General features: G+C 33.5%; 2 protein-coding genes across 6 annotated transcripts; both read left to right on the top strand.

The window, feature by feature from the left end:
* The first annotated feature begins 2,554 nt into the window (after positions 1-2,554).
* Positions 2,555-4,645, top strand: LOC103487654 (SEED MATURATION PROTEIN 1). The gene has a single exon (XM_008446066.3). It carries the CDS (start codon positions 4,123-4,125, stop codon positions 4,429-4,431), a length of 309 nt encoding a protein of 102 aa, XP_008444288.2. The 5' UTR covers positions 2,555-4,122; the 3' UTR covers positions 4,432-4,645.
* A 2,501-nt stretch (positions 4,646-7,146) lies between these two features.
* Positions 7,147-15,127, top strand: LOC103487681 (BTB/POZ domain-containing protein At1g04390). 5 transcript variants are annotated; one of them, XM_017044390.2, is made up of 12 exons: positions 7,147-7,359; positions 7,762-7,888; positions 8,565-9,072; positions 9,152-9,285; positions 9,379-9,824; positions 9,932-11,065; positions 11,525-11,677; positions 12,293-12,815; positions 13,308-13,504; positions 13,621-13,810; positions 13,884-14,003; positions 14,926-15,127. In XM_017044390.2, the coding sequence occupies exons 1-8, from the start codon at positions 7,265-7,267 to the stop codon at positions 12,723-12,725; spliced, it is 3,030 nt and encodes a 1,009-aa protein (XP_016899879.2). In that variant the 5' UTR covers positions 7,147-7,264; the 3' UTR covers positions 12,726-12,815; positions 13,308-13,504; positions 13,621-13,810; positions 13,884-14,003; positions 14,926-15,127. The 5 variants fall into 5 exon arrangements, with proteins under 5 accessions (XP_016899879.2, XP_016899878.2, XP_016899880.2 ...); XM_017044389.2 differs by having other exon boundaries at positions 14,921-15,127; XM_017044391.2 differs by lacking the exon at positions 14,926-15,127 and having other exon boundaries at positions 13,313-13,504; positions 13,884-14,228.
* The last annotated feature ends 755 nt before the right edge of the window (positions 15,128-15,882 follow it).

The raw sequence follows: 15,882 nt of genomic DNA, 5'->3' as shown, positions 1-15,882 counted from the left end.
TTATGGTGGATACAATACCATGAGATATCTAACATATCTTAGTGTGTATGCAAAGCTTAACATACACCTTATGGATGTAGTCATTATACATTGGTATAAATTATTAATAATTATATCCCTGAAGGATTAAAGGTTATGAAATCATATGATTCAGTAAAATATTCCAGATGAATATCATCATCTCTTATTACATTTTTGTTGATAAGAGGGTATAAACATAACCCCTATTTGTCTAATTTGATGATTTAGTAAAAACTCCTGAAGAGATTTAAAAAACAATAGAATTTTTCTAAAAAGAATTTGAGATTATACGTTTTGTCTTAACTTGCAAATAAAACATAAAGCAAATAAAATTGGACTAGTTATATCATTGAACTTTCCTAGGGTGGTTCATTCACTTGGCCATGTGGAAAAAAAAAATTGTATCAGAAAGATAACGAAGAACTTGAGGTTGTGAAGAACCATAATTTTGAAAAATAAGTACACTCGTATCTTTACTAGTTTATCCACAATCTGTTATAATATTTTAGTAATTTTGTTACATAAAAATAATATTTCTCCAAAAATATTGAAATAGAACTAAACTATGTTATGTCTAATTTAAGAATTATTAGCTTACAATAATTTATTCTAATAGATCTAATTGTGATCTAGTTGATTATGAATATATAGGTTATTTATCTAACCCATGCGAGCTAGATCTTACACGAGTTACTCAATACATATAGAAGAATTTTTTCTATATTATGGCAGCTTATAAAGCATATCAGAACAACTACTTTAAATCATGCAGCGATATTGGTGATGTACAAAACTAGCCAATAGTGTTCTTATATGAAGACAAAGCATCAAATGATGACATTAATATTCAACAAAATTCTTCAAAAGACAACATGACAGACTTATTTACAAAGGCAATTACTAACTCCGCCATTTGAAAAGCTTAAGCACAACATTGAAATGTGACAACTCGGAGAATTCAAGTGATGTACTCATGAGGGGAGTAAAAATACTGCATTCTTTTCTTGACTATGGTTTTTCCGATTGGGTCTTCCTAGCAATGATTTTAATGAGGCAATTATTAAAGTATATAAAATGATGTACTCTTTTTCCTTCACTATGATTTTTTTCCACTGGGTTTTTTCCTAATAAAGTTTTAACGAAACATTTATTTTATATAATATGGACATCTAAAGGGGGAGTATTATGAATATTCAATATTAAAGTCAAATATTATTAAATGTCCATAACCTCTTTAGGTTACAAATTCATCCAATAACCTCTCCATCAATATCCATAACTTTCTTGTCCCTTATTTATGTTTGGTTTTGTAACCATTATTCTCAGAACTCTATTGTTGTAGAGATCATCTATATACACGCCACAGTTGAGTTTAATTGTCTTCTCTTCTTCCTCTCTTCTCTATGTTTGTTTGATCATCCTTTATTTCATAACAATTTTATTATATACTTATTCAACACATATGTCATGATATACATATCTCATGCACCCAAAATTTAATATCACAAAATTTTACTATGAAATGTCATGCATAACTTGAAACCAAATTAAGGATAGTTTTTCATTAAATCTATACAATCGCAATTTTTTTTTTCTATTTAGTCATTCTACCAAAGTATGAGGATAAAGTACATGCAATTTTTGTCGAACATATGAAAACATGAATAAAGTTTTTCGATTCGATCAAATCAATTTATAAAACTAATAACAAATATATCTTAGCAAACAATCACAATTAACATATATTGCATACTTAGTTATCAAGAAATATGAATGATGGTGATGAGAAGATCAATGATGAATACACCAAATACATACATATATGACAAAATCATCAAAATCAAAATACTCACCATATTTGGACAAAATTCTAAATACCTCAAAAACTATGAAAATAATTCTAGCCGAATCTTTAACAAGAATCAAAATCAATTGCTACAAAACCTTCAAATTAGTAGAGACTCGTGCTGATAACGTGTTATGAAATAAAGGATAATGAAACAAACAAAAAGAAGAATAGAGAAGAGAGGAAGAAGAGACAAGAGAGAAGAGAGAAGAGAGGAAGAAGAGAAGACAATTGAACTCAATTGTGGTATGTATACAAATGATCTCTACGACCTCTATTTATAGGATTGCGAGAATAATGGTTACAAAACCAAACATAAATAGGGGACAAGAAAGTTATGAATATTGATGGGGAGATTATTGGATAAATTTGTAACCTAAAGAGGTGATGGACATCTAATAATATTTGACTTTAATTAATATCGAATATTCATAACAAAAGTTATTTATTAGTATTTATTAATAAATATTTTACTATAGTTTTGATAGTTTTACGTTTACTTTTTTTTTCTTATAAATAATGTCAAGATTGTCCTCGATGATATTACATGCATCACTTCTTACTTTCTTTTTTTCTTTATTTTTCTTCTTTTCTTTTCCAACCACCACCAAAACTTCATTCAATGCAACACTAATATTCTGTATTTGTTTGATGTTTATTATTTACCAACTTTCTACCATGAACACTACAGATTTTATTGATATCAAGCATGAGTGCAAGTAAACATTGATCACTTTTAGTTGATATTTTGCAAGCTCTGTGATCTTAGTTTGAAATAAGTTCTGCACGACCTACCATCTACTATGACATTGCACCGAAGACTAACGTTTTTTGTGGGTTTAGAGCAAACAAAAAATGAGAAATAAAGGAAGAAGGACAATCACTAATTGTGCCCATAAAACAAACATATGGTAATTTAGTCTTGACTTAGTAATTGCTTACGTGTTGTTAAGAGATCGTGTACCATGTGATAAGTAATCAAATACAATTACATATAGTAATCGCATAACATGTGATGTGCGATCAATTTTCATGTTGAGCTATGAGATTACTTGATGTTGAACATAACGTTAGGTACATGATCGCTAGCATGCAATATAGTGATCACTTTTCACAGGAATGTGATCATTGACATCTATTTAGCAATCACTACGCACAAACACATTGGTACACGATCTTTCATCTATGGTTAGTAATTGAGTTAACTCTTAGTTGTATGTGATTGTTAAGTCTATGACTAAATATACCCTTTGATCATTTTATGATTAAAGATGAATGACTGTCCTCTTTCTTTATACCTTATTTTTCGCCTCTGCTCTAAACCCTAAACCAAAATTTGTACACAAAGTAAGTAAAAATAATCAATGTCTACTTTTTTTTCACAATTAATACCAATGCAATAGCATTGAGTGGTGAATGGTAGAATAGTGGTTGTTGAAGAGGAAGAAGAAAGAAAGGCATAGGAGATAGTGAGAGTGATGCCTTTAATTTTGAGGGCAAATTTGGTATTTCAAAACATATTTTCTACAAAAAGAATATGTCAATTTATAATGTGTTTTGACTCAATTGTTTAATTTAAAAAATACGTCATTTTAAAAAAAAAAATAATAAAACAATTAAAAGTTATTCAAGATAATTTTAAAATTTATTTATTGAAAAAATTTAAATAAAAATAAAGTTTTTAGAGATATTTTCAAAATAAAAAATATTAAATATAAGAAAATAGAGTAATTAAAACCTACTCAAAATCCATCAAACTTACAATTTTCCTATGTTCTTTATTTAAAACACTGCTCATAAAACATTAGATTAAATATAGAAAAAGGTTATATTAAAAATTCAACTTTATTTTAATATTTTTTATAGAAACTAATTTAAAACACACCTCAAACATTATTTTTGAAAACATTTACATTTAAATTTTATTCAAAATAATTTTTTTTTTACAATATTTCAAATTTTATTTCCAACACATACTTAATAAATTAATGCAGTCGATCTTAGAATTTCATTTTTTTATTTTGGCCGGTTTTAAACTAAAAAAAAAAAGACATTTTGTCTAAATCCTAATGGATTATCGGAGAGACACGAAGCCAACGAGTCATCTCAAGGAGACGTACCTGTCGCGATAACTCAGCGGCTTCTCTTCTTCGTGTCATCATATTCGCCTAATACACCAATTCCAAAACCCAATCCGTCGTCTCCAATATTAATTACGAGATACAGAGATCGTGCTTGAGTGAAGGGAATCAACAATGGCGAAGAGCAAAGACGATATAACATACGGTGCTGCTCAAGCTAAATTATCCGAAGACGAAGCCCTAAGAGTCGCCTACAAGCACGGTACGCCGCTTGAATCTGGGAAAATTTCGGACTCCGATACTGTCGATCTTTTTTCCAGTGCACACAAAATTGCTGGAGATACTTCTGGCGCTCATTCTTCCGCGGCCGCTGCTCAATCGATTTCATCCAATCAGGTGCATCGCGGTGGCGATGCTAATGATGAAGAAGCTGGAACGGGATGTGATACTGCCGATCCTTCCGCCGGGCGCCGGTTCGGTTGAATCGGAGCGGCGAGATGAATGCCCCTGTTTGCGCTAGCTTAAGGACTCACTACTCTTTTAGGTTTAGCAGGCAGAAGTAATAAGTTTGTACTTTGTAAGGATATACGTTGGAGAATTTATATGAATTCCGTTAGGATAGAAACTCAAGTTAGTGATTTTTGCCAAACTCTTCTTCATTAGTGTGTTCTTTCAAGTTTCCACATTTCTTCATAAACTTGTTTCTTCTTCTAACAATGTTTTTAATAATTCCATTTGGCATCTATTGCGATGATCAACTCTGACCACAAATCGTCTTTAACCACATGCTCCAACGACCAACTTCGCCCACAGCCATTATCGGTGATGAGCATCGGTCGATGGGGTTTGGTTTTTTCATCAAGTTCAACCCGATTTCAACTATGCTTCTCGTCAACAAGATCGGTTGTCGAAGCCTTTGAAATTTATTTCTAAAATCTTTTTGCTTTGAAAAGACTTGACATCAACTGAATCTCTATAATCTTCCACCGACCTATGCCTTTAAAATTTATATCTAAAAAGTCGTCGGAACCTTTGAAATTTATTCCTAAAACATTCGTCGGTTTCAACCGAATCCATCGATCTTCTATTGGTCGGCGGTCGGCGGTCGGCGGTGAGTTTTCTACTTATATATTTATCACAGTTGATTTTCGAAACAATGTATAGGAAGACCTACTAATTCTTAAAAAGTGTGGGGTTCTTAGTAAAATTGTCGTGCCTAAACCTGAAATGATTGGAATATGATAAAAAATTATAGATTGCATACAGACGTGCGTATCGATTTCTAGTCCATACACACTGAGAATGGTCTTATGAAGTAAGATTACAAACACTTTGAGAATGGTGATCATTTGGGTCTAGTTCTTTTATGAACCTCAAACATTTAGAAAGATCGGGTCCTCCCTGAATAGTGAAATTGTGAGTTTGGGTATGCTTCTATTAAGAAGTAAACCACTTAATTCTTACTTCTTAATTCTATTAGGAAGTAAATAATACTTGGGAAAGAAGTAGATCACTTAATTACAATGAATCTTCATTCTAACGAAAAATGAAGACTAATAGGTCGATATTCATTCTAACGAAAAATGAAGACTAATAGGTCGATATAAGGCAAGACTTGTTAAAGTTTACAAGCAACAAGGAGTTCAATATTTTGATACATACTCACCAATTACTAAAATTACTTCCATTCGCCAATTACTAAAATTACTTTCATTTACATGTTCACAACAATATCAGTTTTGTATGGATTTGAGATACATCAGATGCAATATTTTTAAATGGTGAGTTAGATGAAGAGTCTACATGCAATAATCTCAAGGGTTTGTTTCTCTTGGTCAAGAAAATAAAGTTTGCAAATTAATTAAGTTTTTTATGAATTTAAACAAACACCAAAACAATTACGGAGATAGTATGACATTATTAAGACTACCAAATAAATAATGGTCAGTAAATTTGAGATGAAAGACATGGACATCGCTGATGTTATTTTAGGTATTGAAATTTCTAGAATCCCACAAGGGTTAGTGCTGTCTCAATCACATTATGTTGATAAAATATTGAAGAAATAAAAAAAACATGACATTGTGGTTGTAAAGACCCCAATTAATGTTAGTTTCCTTTTAAGTAAAAATAACGAAGATAGTATAACACAATTAGAGTACTCTTGCATCTTTGGTAGCTTAATGTACATCATGAGTTGTACACATCCTGATATAGTGTATACTGTAAGCAAGGTAAGTCGTTATACAAGTAATCTAGGTCCAGATTATTTGGAAGCTATCTTGAGAATTTTGGGACACTTAAAGCATACTAAAAATAATGGATTACACTATACTCGCTATCATGATGTACTTGAATGTTATAGTGAAGCCAACTGGATATCGAGTACTAAAGACTTCAAATCCACAAGTGGTTACATTTTCACTTGAAGGTGGGGTTGTATCTTGGAAATCTTCCAAACAAACTTGTATAGCACGATCTACAATGGAATCTGAATTTATAGCTCTAGACAAGGTTGGAGAAGAAGCAGAATGACTTCGAAATAATGTAAACTTTGGCTTACACCTCAAAATGGTATGGAATCTTTACAACCAAAATCAGTTTTAAAAAGTTGTCATATTTAGTATTTCCCCGCCTATCTTAGTTGCTCTAGTTGATTTAGGCACTTTAACCAAGCTAGCCACCATGGTTAATAATATTTTTTTTAAGAATAAGGTGTTAATTACAAAATTAAAAATTAGACAAAAAAATAATCTCACTATTGAATTAGCTTTAAATATGGCCGTACAAAATAGGTGACTACATATACTATATATTTATAAATTATCCATTAAGAATTTGTTTAACAATAAGCTATTATTAATTTATTTATGAATATAATTGATGTTCAAAAGATTGTTAAATTACAATTTTAATCTCTTTTGGTATGATCTATAATACATATTATATTTTAAAAATATGAATTGAGTTTGTAACATATGATACATCTATTTAATATAATTAGGATGGATCGTATAATTCAGAATAGAATTGGAATTGGATGGCCTCTAAATCTAAAAACTTTGAGTAGAATTAGGATTCTCTATCAAATAAGCTCATGCATTTGGTAGATAATCTAAAATTTTATTATATTTTTGTGGGTGATAATTTTGGCTACTTAAAATCTGTGAATACTTTTTATCAAAGGAAAGTACTTTTTGTAGTTACTTGCATTCGCTTCAAAGCGGTTCTTCAACTTCATTGATGTCCTCAAACTTCTCTCCACTTCTAATGTCTTTCGCCTCATAGAAACTGACGATTCGATTGGCCATTCGAGATGAGATCCTCCAAAGGCGGTGGTCGAGTTGAATCCTCCAGCCACATCCACACTCTCCATCGCCGTCTTCACGACGCTCTCAATCTCGGTACACGGTCAGTTTTCAGCCTTCTTCAACGCCATAATGCACTCGCTGTATTTCTTCTATTATTGCTCTGCGCACCTTCTCAACCTGCTTCAGAATTGAATTTATTGACTTCTCTGTCGATTACTGCTTCTGAACTTTTCTTTTCATCCTACTCTTATTCAGAATGTTAATTTAGTTTGGCTTCAAAGTCGATTGGAATCGTGACATCTTTGTGATTTTCCTGCCTCTTAGCGGTTGTCTCTTATCTAAGAAATGACGTCGAAGCCTTGGAATACAATGTTGTGTGCTCCTTTTTATATGATTAACTGTTTGAAGTTGTTACCGAAGGAAACTATTTAGGTGTTGTAATTTTACTCGGTTGATTAGTTTGTGTACGCCGTAACTGTGGAGTTATTGTTTTCCATGTCAGGTTTAATGAACAAAACACGAGGAAATGGATGTGCACGGATAATGAGGTACAGAGACATGTTGTTCGCTCCATTGCGGCATTTCTTGAATCTGTTCCCAGGGAATTATGCTATCATCATCTCGTGAAGGTATCGCACTTACTGTTGTCTTTTAGATTTCGGAAATCCAATCAAATACAATTGTGCATTGTGTATGATTTTTTTATAGTTGTTTAGAGCGCCATACTTTCTGAAAGTAATGGAGGACTTCATTTAAGTGACTCCGGGATTGCCCTCTGAACATGATTCTCTCAAGAATAGTAACATCTGATAACTTTTTTGGACTGAAATTGGGTATATATTATCAAAAGGAAGACCTAAATCTCTATAATTGTTGATATCCACATCCTACGATGCCCTATGATAGAATACTCTGATTAGAGTGGTTACTAATGATCTTTATTACAAGCCTTTGCCATTAACCAACTCACATATGATATCCACATCCCCCGATTAAATTGCATATTTTTTTTTAATAAAGGGGTCAGGTATCTTAGGCTGCATGTGGACAAAATTTTAAAAAGAACAAGGATGCTCTTTTTCTTCCTCTTTCTCATATGCTGCTGGATAATTTTAAGCTTGTTCTGCGTAAAACTTAATAATTCGTTCAACTCTGTAACTGTCCTTGTCTTATGTATTATGTTATTAAGTTGACTGGTTGAATTCTCTTTTATATTGTTGGAAAGTTTTCATTTACAACCTGTTTTGGGCTTTTTTTTCCTTCTTGTTCTCGGATGGTTGTTTCCAACCCCTCTGTTTCTTTCAGGATTCTTTACCTGATATTGTTTATTCTTTGGTGTGGATTCTTGAAGATAAGAATGGGGCAGCTTCAAGTATAGCAGCTGATGTTGCCATAAAGCTGGTCAGTGCTATACCAAATGCACTGTTAAAACCTTTCATTTTGGATCTTTCTCATGCTCTTTCATGTCTGCTACCTGCTCGTCAAATACAAATATCTGTAGCATGTGCTACAGCACTGAATTTGATTATTTCAAATGTACCAAGTAAAAGTGAGGAAGCACTTTGGGAGATTCTAAAAAAGTCTGAAGTTGTTCTTCATTTGATTGGCATCATTAGAGACTTCTCTGGAGCTGTGAACCCAGTTGAATGTATTCAACCTCTTTTTTCCCTTTTAAGTACAATACTCTGTCGGTGGCCTCTCTCTAGGTTTCCAGTTTGGAGTGATGCTAAATTGATGGAAGCTTTGTATGATATATATGTCAAGCCAGACTTTTCAGTTAGAGCTGAAGTTTTGAAGTTGTATTCAGCAATAGGTAATGAATACAATGGAATTTTCCTACTTTGAGTTTGCAGAATGGTAATTGAGAAAAAGTTGTCAATTTTCCTTTGCAGCTTTATGTGGTATTGGGGCAAAGAAGCTTTTAGAGCATGGAGAAGGAATTCTGCTGGAAATGGTGGAATGCATGGGCCAGTCACGCCCTCATCATGTTAGGATTGAAGCATTTAGACTTGCACAATGTATAGTGGTTAGAACTAAGTGTGAAGATGTTTATTTGACATAGTATTGAATGAATACGTGTTCTCTGCTTAGAACTTATTTTGTGACATTTCTTGCTCAGATAAATGAGGAGACCGGGTTGAAAAGGATGAGTTCATGTTGTGAACCAGTTGTCAAGGCCATAATAAATGCAATTGATGAGTGTAGTTTGCAGCCTGAAATAGTTACCAATCAGCAGACGTGCTTGCTTGAGGAGGCCAGTCGCTTGGTGGCCTTAATCACTCGTTGGGCTGGCCAGCATCACAACTATTTTTGGAAACACGGAATTGACAGAGCTCTTCTTTGTCTTCTACTTGGAAAGTGTCCCAAACAATTATATGAAGGCATTTTGTCATTGGAAGACGAGATACACATTGTTCGGGATGGTCTTAAATCAAATTATTTTCCTGGATTGAGGGTATATATCTGGGAAATTCTTGGTTGGCTTGCCACAAACTTCAATGAAGATGTTTACCTGAAAAAAAGTTCAAATCGACTCTTAATTGACGTACTCCTATCATGTGCCTGGTACCATTACTCTGTACATGTGGAGTTTTACTTTATTATATGCTTAATTCTTTCATGTTGTTTTATTTCATCGTTGACTCATTTCTTAAAAATCCTTTTATTGACAGTTTGGAATTCACTGAATTATTTATGGGCTGGCGTCAAATATGTCAAAGCGATGTTGTCAATGCCTCAAAAAATGAATCAATATTGAGAGCAATTATGATGATGATTTATTCTCCTTCCAATTATATTGCATCAAAGACTACGTCTATGTTAACAAAGATGCTAGAGCCAAATAAGTCATATTTGAGGGACTTTCGTCACACCCTAACAGGCATTTCATGTGGGATAATTTCTGGAATGCCAAATATTCTTTTAGTTGCAAACTTGTTATGTTTAATATGTTGTGTAGGTCTGCCACAGTATACAATGTGGGACAAGAATGCAGAATGCAGGAAGGCAATAGTCTCCTTTGTTAAGTGGTGCTTGAGTAATGAAGTCCATTTCGATAGGGTGAGCTATTCTCCTCATTTGCATTTTAACTTTCATGAGAGAGCTTGTTGTCAGGGGCCTAGCAAAGAATGGGAGGGAAGAGATGTCCTACTTCTATATAGTTTTGTGGGCCTGGCTGAGTTAATACAATTGGGTTCCTTGACAAACGAAAGAGACACATCTTTTTTATCAATTGGATTTACCGAAGATGAGTTAATAAGTCAGCTTCAGGATATCTGCAGTGGTTGTTACGCTCCTGGACTGAAGTGGTATGCTGCACATATTCTTAGTTTATTGGGATTCTATGGGTTTCCTAGTAAATTTGGGAACAAGATTGGCAGAGCACTTGAAGGGTGTGCGTATTCAGACATTCGTTTCATTCACACAAATGGGAAGTCTCTAAATGTCCATGGTGTGATTCTTGCAGCTCGGTGTGCATCACTGCTGCCTCCTAACTGGCTACCCGTTAATGAGAAAGATCCTAATTATTCATCCTTCACAGACAAAAACTCATCTGTAAAGACACAGAAAGAGGTTTGTCTATCTTCGCATGTTGACGATGATGCAATGGCAAAGTTACTGGAGTATGTTTACAGGGGATACCTACAAGCAGGGGAGGAACTTGCAAAGAAGTTGAGAAGTCTTGCCAAACATTGTAGAATACAGACTCTGGTGCATATACTTTGTAGAAGAAGGCCGAAGTGGGGGACTCCTTTTCCCATCTTTAATCTTGTTGCGGCTCTTGGTCCAGTTGGACACCATTTCTCGTAGGTTTTCAATTTTCTTCAAGTGGACATTTTCTTCAAGTAGACTAAGTTTGCATTTAATGAGTATATATTTTATAAGAAAATAATAAGTTCTTCTCTACGAGTATTCAATAATAGCCGACCATCTTGGATCATCACACAAACATTTATTGTATTGGCCACTAGATTAGTTTGAATCTTTAGCCTTGTGCTTATATTCAGTTCTGAGAATTATATTTCTTTGTTGAAAAATGTAAACAGGGTAGAGCATCATCGAGTAGGACCATTGACCGTGTGTTTTTCTTTAATTCACATCATCCGGCAGAAGATATTTTATTACATTATTTGATTTAGGTCGAAGCCAATAAATTGGTCTCGTTGTTTGGGCAGAGAGAAGTTCATATATGGAACATATTTTAACTTTCTTCCTTCATGTTTATCTTTTCTCCAAAAAAATACTAAGACCAATTCTTTTTTCAGAGACATCATCTTGGAGGCAAAATCAACTAAGCAGACGAGTTGGAAATGTGATTTTTGTGCTTTATATGTGCCACATATGCATGTTCATAAAGTAATCTTGTGGTTAAGTTGTGACTATCTTAGAGCCTTGTTGCAATCAGGAATGAAAGAAAGGTACACGCTCGTTACATTTAGTATATTCACAACCATAAAGGAGGGACTAGTGTGGTTTCCAATGTAGTGAACATAAAATAAAAATTTATAGTCTGTGTTCTTTTGTTAGTTATATTCTTCGGTCAATTCACACTATCTCAATTAAAGAACGAAGATAAGATAAAATATACTTACAGTTATTGGATTTGTAAGAGATCTGTTGTCTTGTAGTGTAGTGTGGGAAACAATGAACTAGTTGATTACATTGATTAAAGATTGCACGATTGTTAAGTTTTCAAATAATCATTGCCGTCAGGACATGCAGTTTGATCAAGTTTTATACATGGATTACTATTCACAAATTATTCTATGAGAGAGCCTTTACGTTTTTTATTATAGAAATATGGTTTATAAAACTTTTCATCTCTTAAGATTTTGAAAGTGATGAGTTCATTAGTTCTGAGGAGTACAATCTAGGAAGTGGTATGGAGATAACTTGTTGAACTTTCTTTTGAAAGTATTTCTAATTTTATTTGCCATTATTATAGGCCACAGCTAAAGGTTGTCTTTTTCTTTCTTTCTTTCTTTCTCTTTTTTTTTTTTTCTTCTTTTTTTTTGCTTTTCTTTTCCCAATAGCCACTCAGAAATAATTAAGGTTCCCGTAAGTTGGGAGGCGATGGTTAAACTGGTGGAGTGGTTTTACTCAGATAAGCTGCCAGATCCTCCATCTGAGTGTCTATGGCATAATATGGATGACCAAGAAAAGATGAATGAACTCCAATCGTATGTAGAGCTTTGTTGGCTTGCCGAGTTCTGGTTTCTGGAAGATCTTCAGGAAGTGTGCTTGAATCTAATTGTAGCTTGTCTCGAAATAGCCCATCATTTGTCGGTCAGTGTACTTCAAATGGCTGGAGATTTCTCGCTGTGGAAGTTGGCTGAAATTGCAGCAGATTTTATTGCTCCATTATATTCTCAACTCCGGAATTGTGGTGATCTTGAAGCACTTGATGAAAGGCTCCTGAGCATGATACGTGCTGCATCCATTCGACTTTCTCAAGAGGGTAATTAATGCTCTGGGTAGAAGAGACACCACTAAGGCTCTGTCGCATATGGATCCCTGGATGGAAAGGCCTCATAAATCTCACGCCCAACATTTTAAGTAAGCTGAAATATCCCTTACAATTAATGCTAGTTCCCGTGCACACGATTTCACTACTCTTCTACACATGGATTTAGGTTGAGCTCGTCATGATGATAATTATATGAATCATATTGAGGGTTCAGACTTTTGATAAACCACTATTAAAATGTATTTTTCACTATACAGCCTCACATTAGTCTTGGTGGTCTTCAAGTTCACAAAATTCTTATCCATTATTCTGTAGAATTGGTAGTCCCTTTTGTAGCATCTACAAAAGGGGTTCTCTCTCCTCGGCACTTAGGTTGTTCCCTTTTCTGTTACCAATGACATTGATGTTTTTTTTATCATTATTTTAGAAAGCTAATAGAGAGAGTTGTATGTAGTTTGGTCCCCATGTAACTAACAGTAGCTGATGTAGTCCCAATGCCACAAGTTGTTTGTGAGCTATAAATAAAAAGTTAACACTCAACTTCTTTGCCACATCACCGTTCTAAAACATTTCTCATACAGTATAGGAAACTGTACGTGATGACATCGGGCATCCATAAGGAACCTGTTCATTGCATATTTCTGATAAATAGATAACTCATGGAAATTGAGGTCTGATCTTACAGAAAGCATGTACGTACTCTGCGTTGAATATAATTATCCCAGAGTGTGCAAAGATCTCCTGTAGTTATTGTTGCCAAATAATACAATCAATGAAGGTACCCAAAAAAGTTCTTTTCTCTCCAACTTTATGTTTTCTTTGAATGCAGCGGAATATAAATGCATACTGTTGCAATTCTGATCTCCTGACTTTTTAAATTGATGTATATTCCAGATAATACAAGTATGGCCTACTCCTGTGTACTAAAATATTAGGAATTGTAGCATTATGAGAAATATAGTTCCTTCGGTCTAATTTCAATATATTGTACACTGTTACCGTTGTCAATCAATGGGGAGAACATGAGCTCGAAAACGTCGTCTCAGATCGACCAGTTTTCATAGATCTGCAGCCACTCAATGAGGTTATTTACTTGTTCTCTTGAATCCTTTTAATTCATTTTTTTCCTTCTCCATTTGACATTCAAATTTCTTCAGGATATTGGTCATTGGGCGGACGAGAATTTTACTTCGCTAAGGATACCACGGTTGTGAAGGAATATCATTTGACTTTTGTTACATTCTCTTAGACGTGTGCTGTACTACGTGAAATGACTTGTGAGTCTCTTTTATATAGCCCATCATGATTGTTTTTTTTATTGCATATTGCCTTTAACTCTGGCAATAGTGTGTTGGATAATTAGGGACAAAACCATATATTTTCTAATGAGTACTAGAATAAAAGCTATAACGACGACCTTTGGTAGAGGGTAGATTTGAAAATCTATGTAAAAGAATCTATATTGTTTTATGCAAAAAATTTGCTCCTCTTCCTTTTGTTCACCCTTGTCCTCCACTGCTAGGTAACGATATTCTTTCTTTCGAGTTGCTGACACTGTTAGCCAGGGTCAGCATGTTTATTTTTCAATTTGAAACGTAAATTTTTTTTCTCCAAATGTTAAAAAATGTACACTCATAATCCAGTAATTCAAAATTAGAACTTTTCGGTTGAGGTGAGCGTACACACTTTATGCAAGTTAAGTTAGTTAACTTTGGCTCATAAAATTAATATACAAGTGATGTTGAGCATACTTGGATTAGAGTGTAACATACGAAGTCCAAGCCTTAATTATATGTTTCTAATACTGGGGATTTCATTTTTTATGTGCCTCTCGATTGGACTAGAGATGGCTAGCCTGTGTATCACCTTGAATTATCCCACGATAATAGCTACGACTACTGGAGAAGAAATGCCCTAAGCTTTGATTGGAAATACTACTTTTTGGACAAAATATACTCTAGGCTTTTTAGATTTGTTCATGTCTTTTTAGTAGCTAAAGTTTCAATAGACATCCACGTTGCCTCCAAAAAAAGGAATTTCAAAGCTAAAATATTGACTAATCGAACCAAACCAGATGTTCAATGGTAAACTTAAGGGTAGTTGAGTTGAGTTAGTATAATCAAACTTTATCTAATCAAATTTAATATTAAGGTTTATCTAATCTTTCTTTCGTGATCGCTTTTGATAAATTAAGTATAGGACTGACTTCTTGGGAAGATGACGCCGGTTCTGGAGATGATCTTATTAGAGAAAGGGGAAAGGGTTTTTTTTTCCTTTTATGTGTATATATGTGTGTGTGTGTGGTTGTTGAGGAGAGCGGTCAATCATTTTTACTTTTCGAGTCTGAGGGACTATTGCATTGCTGTAGAATTTATTAATAGCATTCACTTGATCTTTATCAGTTTCGGCTCTTACTTTATGGTTTGAATCTCTTTTCAAATCAAAATGGATTTGAAATCATTTGGAGTGTTTTTGAATCTATTAGAAGTATATAATGAAATTTCATTTGAATCATTTTTCTAATATTCAAAATTGGTTAGATTTGGTAGGATTTCGAATCAAATTTGGCCTAACTGTATATTTATCCTTCCTAAAAATTATAGCATTAGGAGATAAATTAAAAATAAGCACAATGATAAATAACAAATGTTTGATGAGCGGTAAAACTATTTAAAATGTCAAGTTTGTACTTTAGTGATGAAAGCCACCATTAATATACAGAAATAATGATAGCAATTAATAGCATATTTTTCAATTTGAAAGCTATCATTCCTAATAACTTATAGTTATTATAAAATGTTATCACTATTTAATACGGAAAGTACTTGAAATAAGGACCAAGCAAATAAAGAGTTATCACTAATAGTTTCCATTTATCACAAACAAAAACAATCAATTGTGACAATAGCAGTAATTGTCTATACGTAAATTATTAAGCCATATTTGCAAGGGAGTGTCAAATACTAATAGTAACCATTCACTACTTGTCGCTTTTTTCAAACTACAAAAGACCGTGATCGTAATTTGCAATTTACTCTTTTTTTTCTCAACTTACTTTAGAATGAAAATATAGTAAACGAAAGTGAGGGTGAAGATGTTAGTGTTATCTTTTATCTATGATGCTAAATGAATAGATAAAGTTATTATTGTTGCTCG

The sequence above is a fragment of the Cucumis melo genome, chromosome 7, assembly GCF_025177605.1.
Source record: "Cucumis melo cultivar AY chromosome 7, USDA_Cmelo_AY_1.0, whole genome shotgun sequence".
Lineage (NCBI taxonomy): Eukaryota > Viridiplantae > Streptophyta > Magnoliopsida > Cucurbitales > Cucurbitaceae > Cucumis > Cucumis melo.
This window is presented reverse-complemented; position numbering and strand designations above follow the sequence as displayed.